Source organism: Papio anubis, chromosome 14, assembly GCF_008728515.1.
Source record: "Papio anubis isolate 15944 chromosome 14, Panubis1.0, whole genome shotgun sequence".
Lineage (NCBI taxonomy): Eukaryota > Metazoa > Chordata > Mammalia > Primates > Cercopithecidae > Papio > Papio anubis.
The window spans coordinates 69,883,535-69,901,122 of record NC_044989.1 but is presented as its reverse complement, the minus strand read 5'-3'; the positions used below and the strand labels follow the sequence as shown (position 1 = coordinate 69,901,122).

General features: G+C 42.7%; 1 protein-coding gene across 11 annotated transcripts in view; it reads left to right on the top strand.

Annotated features, from left to right (window-relative positions):
• AAK1 (AP2 associated kinase 1) overlaps positions 1-17,588 on the top strand; it is a 180,515-nt gene that overhangs the window by 69,700 nt on the left and 93,227 nt on the right. For all 11 annotated transcript variants that reach the window (XM_009184358.4, XM_009184361.4, XM_009184359.4 and 8 more), the window contains one exon: positions 17,125-17,243. In XM_009184358.4, coding sequence (XP_009182622.1) covers positions 17,125-17,243 — 119 coding nt within the window. The remainder of the gene's footprint in view (positions 1-17,124; positions 17,244-17,588) is intronic.

Sequence of the window (17,588 nt, the reverse complement as noted above, 5' to 3'; positions counted from 1 at the left end):
GCCTCAAGTTTAGAGGACAGCTTTTTCTAAAAACAAACAACCAAAAATGTATTTTTATAGAAAAAAAAGATAATATATGGTCATTATAGGAAATACATCATCATCCGCAGGTAACTCAGTCTTAGAAGTTGTTTGTTTTGTTTCGGTGACAGGATTTTGTTGTGTGTGTAGTTTTTTTTTTTTTAGTCTTCTTGCTATATATATATATATATATATATATTTTTTTTTTTTTTTTTTTTTTTTTTTGTATAGACAGAATTTTGCCCTGTCACCCAGGCTGGAGTGCAATGGCACAATGATAGTTCAATGTATAAACTATATATGTATCATAGTTTAGTGTATGATCACTGGGCTCAAGTGATCCTCCTGTTTCAGCCTCCCAAGGAGCTGGGACCAGAAGTATGCACCACCAGCTATTTTGTTTGTTTTTGTAGAGATGAGGTCTTGCTATGTTGCCCAGCTGGTCTTTAACTCCAGGCCTCAGGAAATCCTCTCGCCTCAGCCTCCAGAAGGGCTGGGATTATGGGCATAAGCCACCATGCCCGTTGTGTATGTTTAATATTCAATATTTTACTAGCTATAGAATGTTCTTTTGTATCAACAGACTTTTTTTTTAAAACCAAATCTCTCTCTCTCGTTATTATTATTATTATTATTTTAAATGATGGACTCTTGCTTTGTTGCCCAGGCTGGAGTGCAGTGGCTATTCGCAGGCAGGATCATTGTGCACTGTAGCCTTGAACTCCCTGACTCCAGTGATCCTCCTGCCTCAGCCTCCCAAGTAGCTGGGACTACAGGCACACACCACCATGCCCAGCCCCAATCTCTCTCTCTCTCTCTTTTTTGTTTTTTTTTGAGAGGGAGTCTCACTCTGTCACCTAGTCTGAAGTGCAGTGGTATGATCTCGGCTCACTGCGGCTTCCGCCTCCCAGATTCAAGCAATTCTCCTGCCTCAGCCTCCCAAGTAGCTGGGATTACAGGTGTGCACCCCTACACCCAGCTAATTTTTGTATTTTTAGTAGAAATGGGGTTTTACCATGTTGGCCAGGCTTGTCTCCAACTCCTACTCCTGACCTCAAGTGATCCACCCACCTCAGCCTCCCAAAGTGCTTGGGATTACAGGCCTGAACTACCATGCCTGGCTCTAATCTCTTTTCATTGGGCATTTAAGTGACTTCTAATTTTTATGTTTATAGTTTTTTTGTTTTGACTTTTTTTTTTTTTTTTTTTTTTTTGAGATGGAGTCTTGCTCTGTCGCCCCGGCTGGAGTGCAGTGGCATGATCTCAGCTCACTGCTCTACCCTCCAGGTTCAGGTAATTCTCCTGCCTCAGCCTCCCAAGCAGCTGAGATTACAGGCACCAGCAACCATACCCAGCTAATTTTTGTATTGTTAGTAGAGACGGGGTTTCACCATGTTGGCCAGGCTGGTCTCGAACTCCTGACCTCAAGTGATCTGCCTGCCTCAGCTTCCCAAAGTGCTGGGATTACAGGTGTGAGCCACTGCGCCCGGCCTGTCTTAACTATTTTTGTACATACTTTGTGGATATTTCACGTTATTTCCTTAAGATGGATTCCTAGAAGTGGAATTTGGGGGTTGAAAGATCTTTTGGGCTTTTATACATATTGCCACATTGCTTTCCAGGCAGATACCAGCCAACATTCTGCCAGAGGTCTTTCTGCCTCACTGAGACTGCTTGCTTATGAATTACTCAGCTCCCATTCCTTTCCCTCTTCTCAACATTTTTTGACATGTAGCCTTACCAGTAGCGTTAGATACTTGGGTGGAATGGTCCTTGTCTTCCTTCCAGGTCAGGTGGGATCCCCTGTTCTTCTTCAGAGCTACTTCTCCTCCTTGTTTTGGCATAAATCTGGTCTAAACCCTGTGACATTTTGGTTTGTCCTGGCGCCCTGTCGTGGCTTCTGAGTGAATGAGCCCTTTCCTAATTAAGCTTCAGATATTTTTTCCTTAGGCTTCTGACTGCTGTGCACTGACCTTGTGGCCTCTCTCTTCAACCCTTTGTTGAGGCCCCCGAGACTCTGGTTATTGGAAGACCAACCAACCTTCCTCCCCAACCCACATTCTGTCTCTGTTCTGTTTTGCCTGGTACTCATTTATTATCAATCTAGTTGATGAGTTTATACTCATTTGGTTTTTAGGTTGTTAATGCTAGGTCTCTGCTTCAGGGAAGCTGGGTTTCTTTCTGTTTTATTTGGAGCCTGAGTCAAGTCTGATCTCAGCTTTGCCCAAGAGGGCTGAGTTGGCCATCCCTGGAGCTTACTGCATCGCTGGAGCTTCCACTGAGAGCCAGAAACTGACTCCTCAGTTTTGTTTCTCTTCCTATTACCCAGCTTTCACTTCCTTGGAGTCACTAGGTTCACTAGGTTTCTGTTTACCCGGGGGAATGTCTCGACCTCTCAGGTCTTTTGGAAGCACAGTGAGAGGACGACACAGAGACCAACGCCTGGGCAGATTCTCTCCTGTGCAGACAGCATTTTCACACGGCCAGGACTGGGGTGAGCCACTCGCCTCAAGTGCAGAATTTAAGGGGGCACTCAAAACTCAGTAATCAAGATAAAGAGTATTTGTATGCTTTTTTTTAAAAGACAGAGTTTCATTCTTGTTGCCCAGGCTGGAGTGCAATGGCACAATCTCGGCTCACTGCAACCTCTGCCACCCGGGTTCAAGTGATTCTTCTGCCTCAGCCTCACAAGTAGCTGGGATTACAGTTGTGTGCCACACCTGGCTGATTTTTGTATTTTTAGTAGAGACGGGTTTCTCCATGTTGGCCAGGCTGGTCTTGAACTCCTGACCTCAGGTGATCTGCCCACCTCAGCCTCCTAAAGTGCTGGGATTGCAGGTGTGAGCCACCATGCCTGGCCTCAGTTTTTAAAAAATAAAAATTAATGCAAACAACCATGGTGAACAAAATGTTAGAATTTAAAATAAAGACAGGATCAGTAACAGTGCTGTGCCCAGCCACCCTGCAGCCCAAGACCAAGAAAAAAATCAATAATTTTGAGTCTGTCCTTTTGTGCTCAGGGCAAGTGCCTCACTCCCCTCACCCTAGTCCTGACCCTGGTTTCACACCAAAGGCGGAGTAAGTTTTCCCCGATGTAATTCGGTTTATCAGTTGGTGCTGGCATGCTCCTGGTCCTTATTGGAAACTTACCTTCTTCACAGGCCTTGCCAGGTTTGTCTGTGGCTGGGCTTTTATTTCGTCTGATATGAAAGACTCCAGCCTATGTGTTTCCTCCCAGTTGAGGGCTTAGTCCTTTTCTCTCTGATTGCTGTCTGATAATCCCAGGTGAAAACCATCTTCGCAGATGAGTGCTGTGAGTGGTGGAGATCTTGGCTCCTGTCCTCCCTAACACTGATCCGTCAACTCAAGAAAGGTAACAATGCAAGCCGTGTACCCCTGTCTACTTCTCTGTGTCTGTCCTTTCCCAAACAGGTATTTGACCATTTTTCCTCCTTGGTCTTTGTACACTAATGCAAGTACCGTTTTAATGTAAATCTAGTCCTTATCTTAAAAATTCTAACTCATCAAGTGTAATTTTTTGTGTTATATTTTAATACTCTGTTCTGGGTAGTTTCTATTAAAGCCTGTAATTGTTAAAATTATTGAAACTCGCATTATTGAGCTCATACGTTCTGCAGACATATTAGTGCAAGGTGACGTAGAGTCATTGGGTGCAAGGAACAGAAATTTAATTCAAATTTAAAAATTAAATAAGAAGGAATGTATTGGATAAATACAAGGGAACCTCCCAGAACCCAGCAGGAAGTGAAGCTAGATTTTGTGGGTATTGGAAGTTACCAGGTGGCTCTTCTCTCTGCCTCTCTGTCTCTCTCTCTGGAACACACATGGCTGACATTAGCAGCCATCATCCTAGTCTACATGCTTGTGTAGCACCATTTGATTACAGTTCCTGGGTCATCACTTCGGATTCTCAAGGGAGAATGCACTCCAGGTGTCCACTCCTGGTCCAGTTAGCTGTGAGAGGGAAAGGGGGTCACTTGATATAATGCATCTCTAATCATTATTTTAGGATAGGGTGAAGAGTATGGTAAACTAGGCTTGTTTTTCCTACAGTAAATAAAAATAAAATCCTTGCCCTGTGAGAGAATATAGTCCTAGCGAGAAAGACTGGAATGCATATAAGTGGGATATAATCAGAGTAAAAAAAAATCAGGGTGGGCATGGGGGTGGGCATTCTGTTGGGTGAAAGTTCACGGAGAAGTCCTGGTTTGATCTACACCTAGACTTAGAGCTATGAGTTTACCAGTTAAAGAGGGGATGGGCATTCCAATACAGAGTACATACAGAAAAGCACAGAGGCATCAGAGAACACTGGCCAGGCACTCTCAGGAGTTCACTGTGGGTTCCAGACTATGATGGGCCTTGTACATCATTTTAAGAGACTTAATCTTGTAGATGATCAAGAGCTAGAGGAGAATTATAAGTAGCGAAACAACGTGATTGGATGTGCTATTAATTTACCAAACATCTATTAATCATCTACCACGTGCTAAGCACTGTATTAGCCCTGAGGATTCCAAGATAAATAAGAAGCTCTCCTTGCCAGTTTTATTTCTTCGGTGACTCGTTTTTCAGGTGCCCTACCTAGAGAACAGTCTAGAATGTTGTTTTTATGGGTTCACAGTATTCAAAATCCTTACACTGGTAGAAATAACAAGTATCATTTCTAAGGCAGAAAAGAGAATGGTTCCCTCTTTGCCTTGTCTGTCTAATGGAGAGATTAACACATCCAAGGTAATCACAATACGTTTTGAATACATTATGATAAGTGCAACGAAATAGAGCTTCAGGCCACATGTATGGTAATCTGAAAATTCGGGTGACTGGCAGGGACAGGGAGGACTTTGCAAAAGAGGTATTATTTTAACAATTGTAAACTCATTTTATCAAGCAGAAGACTGAGACAGGATATTCCAGGCAGAGGGAACAGCATGTGTGAACCTCCTGAGAATAAAGCAGCAGAAAGGTTAAAGTTCTGAAAGTTTGTTGGGTTGGGAGGAGCAGAGGTGGGGAAGAGGGAGTATTGAAAGATGAGGCTGAGTGAGGAGAGGGCAGTATTCAAATTATAAAGGGACTGGAACTGTTTTACATTTTTGGTGGGAGTATACAATGGTACAGTCACGTTGGGAAAAGGTCTGTCACTTTCTTATAAAATTAAATATATACCTATCCAGTGGCCCAGCACTTCTCCTCTTAGGTATTTACCCCAGAGAAATAAAAACATGGCACAAAAAGACTTGTACAAGAGTGCTCTTAGAGCTTTCTTTATAAGAGCCCCAGTCTGAAATAGCCCATGTGTCCATCTGTAAGGGAGAGGACAGACAGATTTATTCAACCAGTGAAATACTAGTCAGCCATGAAAAATTAACAAACTACTAATACATTCAACAATATAAACGTTTATCATGAGTAAAATATCCTTATACAAAAAAGTACATACCATATAAGTCTATTTTTATGGAGTTCTAAAGTAGGCTAAACTAATAATACATGAAAACAGTCAGTGGTTGCCTGTGGGAGGATTTGGGTGGGATGGTCTGGAAAGGGGCCTGAGGGACTTTCTGTGAGATGGAAAGGTTTTATATTTTGATGGGGATTAGGGTTACATGAGTGTATTCACTTACCAAAACTCATCCAATAACACACTGAAGATTTGTACATTTCACGGTAAATAAATTTTATTTACCCTCATCCCCAAAAAGGACTATGAGCCCTGAATACTAAAGATATGTATGCTGAAGTATTTAGGGTGAGGTGCACTAAGGTTTGCAACTGACTTGGAAATGCATCAAGTTGAGTTGATGTTTGGATAGATGAATGATAAACAGCTGATAAAAGAAGTGTAGCAAAATGTTAACGCTTGTAGATTCTACAAGTGGTGGGTGTATGGATGTTTGCAGTTTGATCTTTTCAACTTTACTGTATGTTTGAAATGTTTCATAATGAAATGGGGAAACATATAAAGGCTCTTATACTCTGCTGCAATAAGGAATTTGGGCTTTTCTCTGGCTCAAAGGGACTAATGAACGCTTTTAAGAGGAGTTATTCCATAGGAGTTTTACAAAGAGACTGGAGGCACGGAAACTTATGACTCTATTTTAGTTTTTCAGTAAGAAAACTAAAGAAGGCCTGAGCTAAGGGGCATCAGGGGCACAGTAGAAGGGATGGATTCTGGGTTTGGGGATAGAGTTCTTAAGACTCAGTGAAATCAACTTGGCAATGGTGGGAGTTGGGGTGGAGAGGATATTGTGAGCTGGTGCCCAGTCCTGATTGAAGGACCGCAACCTAGGGGCTGATGGATGACAGTAGCGTGGTCAGATAGCCTGAATGTCAGAGGAAAGTCTTTAACACAAAGTTAAGTCAGAATGCTCTGTAACTAATGACTGGGAGCTAAGAAAATGACAGCCTGCTTTCCAGCATGAGAGCCCATCTTTCAGAACATGGGAGAGTCAGGGCAAAATAGGATGACCTGGAAAAAGTGGTTGTGTCTGGAGACCAGTTGATGAAACCTAAAGAGTTGAAAACAAACCCGGGCAACATAGTAGGATCCTGTCTCTACAAAAAATTTAAAAATTAGTTGGATGTGGTGGCATGCACCTGTAGTCTCAGCTACTTGGGAGGCTGAGCTGAGAGGATCACTTAAGCCTGAGAGTTCAAGGCTTCAGTGAGCCATGATTGCACCACTGCACTCCAGCCTGGGTAACAGAGCGAGACCCTGTCTCAAAAAAAAAAAAAGGGTTGAAAACATTTATGTACCTTTGATGCCAGTGCGCATTCCATAACTTGGCTACTAAACTCACATCATTACACTAGAAAGTGCTCAGGATTCACAGTTACTTAACCCGATCTTTCTACAAAAGCAGTAAGTGTGGAAAACTATGTAAGCTTTGAAGCATGAAGTTGAACTGGAATGTTCTCGAATTAACATTTGGGAACTGAGAGAATGTCAGCCAGAACTTCAGCTTTGCTGATTCTCCCATTCTCTTTTGGAGAATGTAGTCCACTAACATATGGTGTCCTGGTTGAAATGATCAGAGCCACAGCTTGAAGGTCTGTAGCATGGGTGGGGACTGACACATCTGAGCACCGATGCTGCTCCCTCCAGCTGACCTCTGCTGCTCTGTTTGCTCATCACTTACTAGAGATTGTGGCCCTGGTGGATTAGAGGGATGAGCACAATTTATGCCAAGAGGCTCTCCACTCCTTTAGGCAAGGGATGCTTCAGGATTGAGCATGGGGGTGTTTGATTTCTTTTCCCTCTCAACTGAAGCATTTTGATTTCCAGCACAAGTATTATTTTTGAAAGAAGCAATAGTGTGTAGGACAAGTGTTTATTATTGTGACAGCACAGAGATTTCTGTGAAGCTCCTCTTAAAGTTCCACCTTGAGCACTTGCCCTGGCCCAGGGTTCAGTCGGTCCTGTCTCACACTGCTCAGTTATGCCAGGCCGAGCAGTGCAGGGTTTTTCCACCTTTTCACCAAGAGGATATTCTCTTAATATACGTCCCTTCTAGCCCATACTGGACTCTGACCGTCTGAAGATCTGGGACTGTGTAATGTTTTTTGTTGTTGCTGTCATTGTAGTTTTGTTGGTTTTTTAAAATTTTTTATTGGTATCCTTTATGGTACTCGGCAAACACATTGTATAACAAACACTTGAGAACCTGCTGTGGAGCAGCCACTGTGCTGGGTGACAGAGATGCCACAGTGAATCAGTCATCGTCCCTGCCCTTGTGCAGTTTAGAGTGTACAGGGGAAGAAGGCATGCAACCAGGAATTACCCTATAAGTATTAAATTATATTCATGGTATGTCCTGGAGAGAAAGTAGAGGGTGCTGTGTATACCAAAGAACTTAATCATATGGGAGTGAGGGCCAGGGACCGTCAGGAAAGGCTTAGCCAAGGAAGTAACGTTTAGCCTGAAATTTGAAAGATGATTACTAGGATTGGCTCAGGCCAAGAATGAGGTGAAAGGGCCAAAGGGAGAAGCATGTGCAGAGATCCTTAGGCAGATTGGAGCATAAGCAATGCTGCAGAAGAAGGAAGGCTCTTGTGGCTGGAACAGAGTGAGCACTGGAAGGTGCAGGTGTATGAGCTAGTTTGGAGAGAGACCACATCACTCCGGGCCTTGCAGGACTTGGTCAGTATTTGGAGTTTTATTCTAAGAGGGGCGAGAAGCCATTGCAAAGTTTCAAATGATATTCAGTTTCTGATGTCTTTCAGCGAATCTCTCGACATTTGCCAGAGAGCTAACTCTGTGGCAGCAGTATACAGCAAAGGTAGGGGCGGGTAGCTTGTGGAAAGGCCCTTTCTTGGTCAGCCTTAGCTGATAGCCCAGGCCCAGTGTACTATGGTTCTAGGTGCAGTAATCAACAAGTCTCTGGTGTATGTGAACCAACTTGATTTCTTAAACTCTTCCCTTTTGTTCCAGGCAAGTCTTTTTCCTGGAAAATTGTTTTGAGGGGAGAAGGAAGACTTGCCAAACCCCTAAGAAGAACCTCCTGAGATGGAGATCGTCCCCAATCAATCATTACAGTCCTGGAGAGGAAGAACCAATAGCCAGGCCAGTGTGCCATGTTCAGCCTGGGCTGTGGCCTCGATTGGGTTCTGTTGATGTTTCTGTAGCACCTCCACCACCACCACCACCATTTGCCAGTCTCTGATTTTGTGCCCACAGCTTGAGTGGGGAGAGAGGGAGTTGAAAACTTCAAGTCATTCCCCATCTGGGTGTTCTGTCTGCCTGGGGAAAGGACTGCTTTGACGTGTTCCCCAGAAGGAGCTGGCACATGGTGATTTTTAATTTGAGGCAAGTGAGGAGAGATTGACATTAAAAAACAAACCCCAAGCCCCCACTGAAATCAGTGTTGACACATGCTTTGCATTGACCTTTTCTCCTGGAAAAAGCTTTGCTGTGCTCCTTGCCATCTGTTCTAGAGTTTTGAAAACTTTTGTTCCTTCCAAAGCTTTTGGCAAAGTTGTCTTTGATGTGAGTAAGTTGTGGATGGGTGTTGATCAACCTCTTGGAGGTCATTCCTTGTGGGAGCTCACAGGTGCTGTGGATAGAGCACCCAGGTTCTCACCGTGGAGAGGACACTCTCCCACTGAATAGTGCACCTGAACTCTCACCGTGGAGAGGACACTCTGCCACCTGAATAGTGCACCCAGGTTCTTACCAGGGAGAGGATACTCTGTCACCTGAACAGCACCCAAGATCTCACCATGGAGAGGACACTCTCCCACCTGATCAGCTAGACAGGCAGAGTTGTGGGCAGCCCCTCTTGCCTTTCACGGTGCCATTTCTCTTCTCCCTTCCTTGGGAGTGGAGGTGTTCCTGCATGATCTGCTGCTACAGGAAGGGGACAGCAGCTTGAGAGGGGACACCAGGAGTTGGCACTCCTGCAGTCTAGCCCTGGTCTTGCCACTAGGTGGCAGTACTAAGGAGAATGCTTAGGCTTTTCTCTGTGTCTTAGTTTCCCAGTTGGTCAAGTGGAGGTTGTAGTACATGACTCGCTGACTTCACAGGCCCTTGTAAAGATGGAAGCAGGGCTCTCTGGTTCAGTCCTAGCTTAGAAATATGTTTTCATTAAACTGCACAAGGTTTCAGAGATTTTTAAAAGTTCGTTGCCTGATTTTTAAATCAGGAGCTCTCACCTAAAAATCCAGCTGTTTTTAGAAATCAAAAGACTTGACAACTCTTAGCCCACGCTCCTTCGTGACAGTGACTGGCTGGCATTGAGGAGTGGCTGGCCCATGAGCAGGGGAATGAACTTTCTCAGGGCCACTGGCCCCACTCCTCCCTGTGATCTTCCTGACAGTGAGTCTGTGTCATCACACACCCTCCATACATTTTGTTACAGCTGGACTGTTTCACTCCTTTGTGTGATCTCCCTGGCCTCTTCAGGCATTTGGGTTTGTGCTCTTGATTTCAAGAAGATATTCCAGATGTAGGATTTTTTGAAAAGTAATGTGTCATACAAATACAAAGTGGTTTTTACAGGGAGGTGGCGGTGGAAGGGAAAGGCAGGAACACCTTCTTTCACCATGTTGGTCAGGCTGGTCTCAAACTCTCAACCTCAGGTGATCCACCCGCCTTGGCCTCCCAAAATGCTGGGATTACAGGCATGAGCCACCACGCCCAGCCTAATTTAGTCTTAATTTCTGCCCATGAGGAAATGAAGGCCGGAGAGATCCAGCAACTTGTTCAGTGTTCATGTACGTCTCCTGGATGAAACCCACCTTAACTGAGTTATCTGTCTGATTCCTTAGAAAAGCTTTAGAAGACTATTATTTTATGCTTGTTTTCTGCATTAAGTGAGCAGCATCTGTTGAGTTTCACCTTGTTTTAAAAGAGAAACCAAGAGTTTGTAGGACAGAAAATTGGAAAATAAAGAGCAGACAATGGGCCTAGATGCGTTTTTTCTTCATTTGGTATCCTCCAGCTCTTTTGGCTTGTGTCATCTTTCCTTCTCAGACAAGTGGACTCCATTCCCAAAAGTGCATATAGGACTTATGTTAGGAAGCACAGTTTCCTTTTACCTGCAAGATATAAACAGTTGGCAATTTCAGTGCCTAGAATATAGGCCCGATTTTAAAATATCCAGCAAACCTCTTTGGCAGCAAACCCAGAATTCCTGTCTCAGCACCATGATGGGCTTCTTTGTCTCATATTCCTGGTCTAATCATTCTCATTGTCTGCCCAGCTGTTTGCCATCACTTCTCAGATAATCACTTTGGTATTTTTCTCCTCCTCCTGCTCACCTTAACTTCCCCTCCCTCACTTTTCCTTGCAAAGTGGAAGTCACTGGTGTTCTGATTCATTCAGAACAGCCCCTGGGACTTGGCACCCTCTAGCATGATTCAATATTTGAATACAGAGCCAGGAGATATACTGCTTGCTTCTTCTTCCAAAGCCCCATTGCTGAATTGAATATTATAGTGAGGCTCCCAAGGAGGGTGTTTAAATCTTTTACTTTATTTTTCTAGAGACAGAGAGAGTCTTGCTGTGTTGCTCAGGCTGGAGTGCAGTGGTGCCATCATAGTTCACTGCAGCCTCAACCTCCTGGGCCCAAGCAATCCTCCTGCTTCAGCCTCCCGAGTACCTAGGACTACAGGCATGCACCAGTGTACCTGGCTAATTTGTCTTTGTTTGTTTGTTTTGTTTTGTTTTTGAGATGGAGTCTCGCTCTGTCGCCCAGGCTGGAGTGCAGTGGTATGATCTCAGCTCACTGCAACGTCCTCCTCCCAGGTTCAAGCAATTCTCCTGCCTCAGGCTCCCGAGTAGCTGGGACTACAGGCGCACGCCACCATGCCTGGCTAATTTTTGTATTTTTAGTAGAGACAGAGTTTCACCATGTTGGCCAGGATGGTCTTGATCTTCTGACCTCATGATCCGCCCACCTCGACCTTGCAAAATGCTGGGATTATAGGCATGAGCCACCATGCTTGTCCTGTCCTTGTTTTTTAAAAGTTTGAAGACCATGATCTCATGTTGATATCAGAACTAAAAGAGATTTTAGAATTTATGTAATACCCTCCTCTGTGTATTACAAATTCTCACTCACTGTCTTCTCCCTGCAGAGAACTAGGCACTTCTGTCATCTTTGCTTATTTAGCAGGTAGAAGTCTAAGTTATCTCAGTAATTTCATTGGTGACTCCATGATCCTGTGCTTATTAAAATCTTTTATCAGGAAAGTGATGGGAAGCAGCTAATCCTAGGAGTTTAAAATGTTGAAGGATCTATAGGGAAGTGCAAATTAAAACCACAACACGATGTCACTACACATCCACTAGAATAGCTAAAATGAAAAATACAATACCAAGTGTTGATAAGGATGTGGAACAATTGGAATTCTCGTATGTGGCTGCTGGGAGTGTAAAATAGCACAACCACTGTGGAGTACTGCTTGGCAGTTTCTTATATATAAAGGGAAATAGTCACTTGCCATATGACCCAACAATTCCATTCCTGGGTATATACCTAAGAGAAATAATTATCTATGTCCATAAAAAGGACTTCTGTATGAATGTTTAATTCATAATAGCCAAAAGCTAGAAACAATTCACATGTCCTTCAACAGGTGAATTAATAAACTAATTGTGTAATATGTATACAGTGGACTACTAGTTGAGCAAAAACTACTGATACATGTCACAATGAAGATGTATCTCAGAAATGTTATGCTGCGTGAAAGAAGCCAGACCATAGGAGCATATACTGTAGGATTCCATTTATTCTACAGCAAGCAAAACTATAGGGATGGAAAGCAGATCCAAAGTTACTTAATACATGGGATGGTGAGGGAGGGGAGGGGAGATTGTCTGCAAAGGTACCTGAAGAACTATCTGCAGTGATGGATTGGCTGTCACCACAGCCACTCGTGTGAGTATATACAGTTGCGAAAACTCATCGAACTGTACACTTAAAATGGGTGCATTGTATTATATGTGAAGTTGATACAAAAATAAAAATTTCTGAAGATGAGGGATCTTATCTGAACTCTACCACCAACTAGCTCTATGCGTTATTGCGAAAGGAACTTAATCTTTCTGCATGTCTTCCCTGTTGGGAAAATGAGTATGATAGGTTGCTCGCCTACCTCATTCAGTCGTTGTGTGAATACAGATGAAATAATTTATTTTGAAATGCCTTTAAAATAAGTCGTATACACGTGCTGGGTGGGAGGAGTATTCCATAAACTCATCTTGAGGGAAGAAAGACAAGAACGGTGGTAATGAATGTCTGAGCTAATATTTATATATATGCTGGAATTCATTTGCAAATCATCTTTTTACTTTGTGGAACATGAGCTGTGTCACTTCCCCTCCTTGGTCTTGAGTAAAATGAAGGGGTTAGACTAGATCAGACGTAGAAAACTGGAGGCTCGGAGATTATCTAAAGCTTTTTGGATGTGTTTTCTTTAGCCCCTACACTATGGTGACCTGAACAGCATTAATTTAAAAGGTGACTTGTTGCCAGTGTTTAAATATGGAGATTTCACATACAATTTTGGGTTTCTAGCTCATTTTTAGAAATTAGCAGATCTGACAAAACCAGGTCCACATTCCCACATGGCAACAATGATCTGGAGTTGCATGGTGGCCATCCTGTTACATGAGCCATCACATTAGTTTCCCATATTCTTTACCACTATCTGTGTGTAGCCTTCTCTGTCCTCTGTAGAAACCTTAAGTGGAGAGTTAGTTCATTATTGAATGCTCACTGTGTGTTAAACACTATTTTATGGCATGACAATCCAGAGGCAAACCAAACAGACAAAACCTGTAAACTCATGGTGAGCTATAAATAGCCATCCACATCTCCATCAACAATTAGGGGGAGAAAGTTAGACCAACAATGCTGTATATTTTAGGGAAAACGGGAGAAAACATGTTTTCTTGTGGACATAAAAAAAAAATCCTACATATTTAATAGGCAAAGCATGTCTATGTCAAAATTACGCTGCCTACTTCACTTGCTTGCTTCACATAATAGATCATATCCTTTTTATCTTTTTGAATCAGTAGATTCATGGATGAGATTATCTGAGTGTTTCAAAAAATGTCAGTAGGCAGAGAGACTGACACAGGCTACTGAATGTTAAGATTTTCTTACCTCTGTCCAAACCATTAGGTTTTCCCATTTAATCAGGATCTTGGGATGCAAATCAGGCTGAAATAAACACCTCTATTGACAGTCTTCTCTGTTGACAGCCTCCTTCCATAATAGCCTGAACCCTCTTAAGCTCTGGCTGAGAATCTCATCACCCTGATCGGTGTGGCAGATGGGGCTGTGCATGAGAAGTGTCTTGAATAGCACTCTCTCCCTCTTCTAACCTCGTAGTTTACATCTCCATTTGGCCAACCACACAGTGATAGTGACCAACATCTTTAGACTGACAAATCCTGTTAGGCGTGGATTTTGATCTCATGATTTAAATGCTTCTCATCTGCAGATAAACCCCTTTATAGGCATAGATGCTTGACAGTGTGGCTTCATCTGTGTTAAGTAAAGTGATTCACTAATTTGCTTTTAGATTTATCATGGTCATAGGCTTTGAGAATCTGGGCTGGCTCTCATCAGCCATTGTGCTTACTGGATTGTGTGGTAGGCGACTGACCCATTTCTTCAGTCTTGGCTGAGAAGGTCATCTTGCTACCTACAAAGAAAACTGCACTGCTCCCATCTGGTGGTAGTTATCTCGAACTGCAGCATCTGAAGGAATTGCCCTGTCCTTCAGCAGTGCCGGGCAGCACTGAAGTGTAGGAAATACCTATTCCCACCTTTTGTTTCACAACATTGTCAGCTGTTTCCATTTTACCTAAAGGGTATCACATGGTTTTTCTAGGAGAGTGAACCACTCCAGCTTCTGCCCATAACTAGCCATGGGACTTCTAAGCCTCACTTGTTTTGTCCATGCATAAAGCAAAACACTTGGACTTAATGCTCTCTAGGAGTGCTACTCTTGCAAAGTCTGTAGTTCTGTGATTTTTAAAAAATTTGAAATATCAATGAAATGAATCCTACTTATACTGTTTACAAAACAATTATGAACATACATAGAAATTTTGCAATTTATGCTACTATTTTCCTCAGTTCTAATTAATTATAAGATAACATCATGGATTTAATAACTTTGGCAGGGAGTGGGGGGAAGAAAAGATAAATACCACTGCTTTAAATGCACATGTTTATTACAAGACATTCTGATACCCTTGAAAGCAAAATGTAAAAAAACATGCATTTTAGAATTGAGAAATGTGTGTGTGTGAGAGAGAGAGAGAGAGAGGGAAAGAGAGAGCGATAAGACCTCTAAGTGTCAATGCTACTTTTGAAAATGGAAAATGTTATTGAGGTACAAAGATTAGAGAGATGACAGTTAAAATTAAAGATTGTATGGTAAATTTTAGTGTTTATTTGAATACTGAGGAATATTATAACAGGAAATGTACAAACATGCAGTCTCTGGTAAATCATTATCATAGTCCACATTTGGAACCGAAGCCCATTACATTATCTTTTTACAAAATTAGGTGTGTATTTTATGAAAACATTCAACAGTGCTTTATGATAAAGGCTCTTTATGGTTGCAAGTAACAAAAACCAACTCAAGCTAACTTGAAAAGAATAACTGTGTAAAGATGCAGCAGGAAATGCCATGGGCATCAACAGACAGGTACTAAAGTGCCGCTGAGCCTTGGGGGAATTCAAAGGGCATAATCAGGACCCAAGTCTTTATTTCTCAGAGGCCGAAGATCTCTATAATGGTTGTTTATTGATCTGTATCAATTTTGCATGTGGCTCCTAGCCCAGTACTACATCATAACCTCTATACAAATTCCCATACTGAAGACTTCCCTCTGTGTTCACCTCTATACAATTAGTGACCACCTCTGAGCAAGAATAGCATACTGATTTTTTTGCTGAACAGAGTCAATGGACAGGATATTCAAGCTAAATGATGACAACGTACAAGGCAGGCAGATGGACTGAGTGTCCAGTGTAACTGCTACTTATTCCAAAGTCTTCAACTTTGACAGTTTTGCCTCACTTTATCTAACTCCTCTCACCAATGGCATTGAACACCTCATATAGTGCTTTAGGAGTGAAGTTGAGGTTAGGGTTCTAAGAATTTGGGGATGCTGTGGTGTGGTGTAACAAATTTAGAGCACTTGAGAATTTCTGTAGAGTTATATGCATTTCTTTTTTTTTTTTTTTTTTTTTGAGATAGGGTCTCTTACCCAGCCTGGAGTTCAGTGGCGCAGTCATGGCTCACTGCAACCTCTGCCTCCCAGGCTCAAGCCATCCTTCCCCGCTCAGCCTCCCAAGTAGCTGGGACCACAGGTGCATGCCCACCATGCCTGGCTAATTTTTGTATTTTTTGTAAAGACAGGGTTTCGCCATGTTGCCAAGGGTGGTCTTGAACTCCTGAGCTCAAGCGATCTGCCTGCTTCAGCCTCCCAAAGTTCTGGGATTACAGGCATGAGCCACCACACCTGGCTTATATATTTCTATTAATGAATTGTGAACTGTCTTTTAGAGAAAGGTCAGTGTGGACATTAAAAAGTCTCCCCAATAATTGTGTCATACTTGCCTTGTGTGTGCTATGTGGAATAGCACTTTCTTACCCCTATCATGTATCTTCTCAATAGCCAAGGAGGCAGGGAGGGCAGAAGGAATCTTTAGGTCTGTTTTTAGGTTCAAATTGAGTGATAGGATGAGAAGAAAAAAAGAGGAGATTCTTGAAATTAATTGACAACTATTTAGCAATTAGTGAAATAATTTCCTAGCCTCTCTGGTATGAGGGAAAGTGTGCTCCACTTACGTCTTTAAAAATGTTTTTGGTTTGAATCACATCTCTTTGAGCCTCTGTATTCTTCAGCTGGTAATTGTGTAAAGGGGAAAATAACACAACTCACAGAATTGTGTTAAGAATTAAACAAAAGCATCAAAATACCCAAGACAAGGCTGGTGCAGTGGCTCCTGCTTGTAATCCCAGCACTGTGGAAGGCCATGGTGGGAGTCCAGGAGTTTGAGACCAGCCTGGGCAATATAGCAAAAGCACTTCTCTACAAGAAAGTACAAAAATTAGCCAGGAGTGGTGGTGTACACCTGTAATCCCAGCTACTCGGGAGGCTGAGGTGGGAGGATCGATTGAACCCAGGAGATCGAGGCTTCAGTGAGCAGTGATCGCGCCACTTCATGCCAGGTTGGGCCACAGAGGGAAACCCTGTCTCAAAAAAAAAAAAAAAGTGTACATAGGATAGTAGTTGTAATGTAGTTGGGTTTTTTTCGCCCATTAATCTGTTTGTTTGTAGGTTATTTGGAAAATAATTACTATTCTTTTGTTATGCTGAGATAGGTGTTTGGAAACAATTTCTCTGACTCTTGCCATCCCCTCCCACAAGTAATATCTCTGAGTTCTGAGAATCTAAGAATGTGTTCTACAACAGGCTAGCCCTAAAGGCTGGCTGGCAGTGGCATCAGTACCATTAGCAGTGACAGCGGCAACCTCCAGCCACCACAGTCATCTGACTGACTTTTTGAACATTGACTCAAAAGAGCTTGTGTGTTTCTCTCACAGGTGGATTTGCTATTGTATTTCTGGTGAGGACAAGCAATGGGATGAAATGTGCCTTGAAACGCATGTTTGTCAACAATGAGCATGATCTCCAGGTGTGCAAGAGAGAAATCCAGATAATGGTAAGGCTGCCCCTTGTACTTGGGACTGTTTAAAATGGAGGCAGAGGTTGTACTCTCTCATAAGAAAGTCAAACGGGGTTTGTTCCCTTCCCTGAGGTGGTACAGAGGCCTCTGGACAAAATGGGACTGAACAGCCATATGATATAGGACACCACCCTTGCCTTGGTCACTCTCAGCTGGAGGGTGGAAGAGAAAGGTGCATATTGAGAGAACTGACCAGTTTTAGGTCAGAAAAATCATTTTGGGCATTGGGAAAATCTTACTTAACAACATGGTTCCCACAAATTAACTGTGATATTTAATCCAGAAAGCCTAACTTTCCAATGAGCCTCTTCTTCTGGTCTT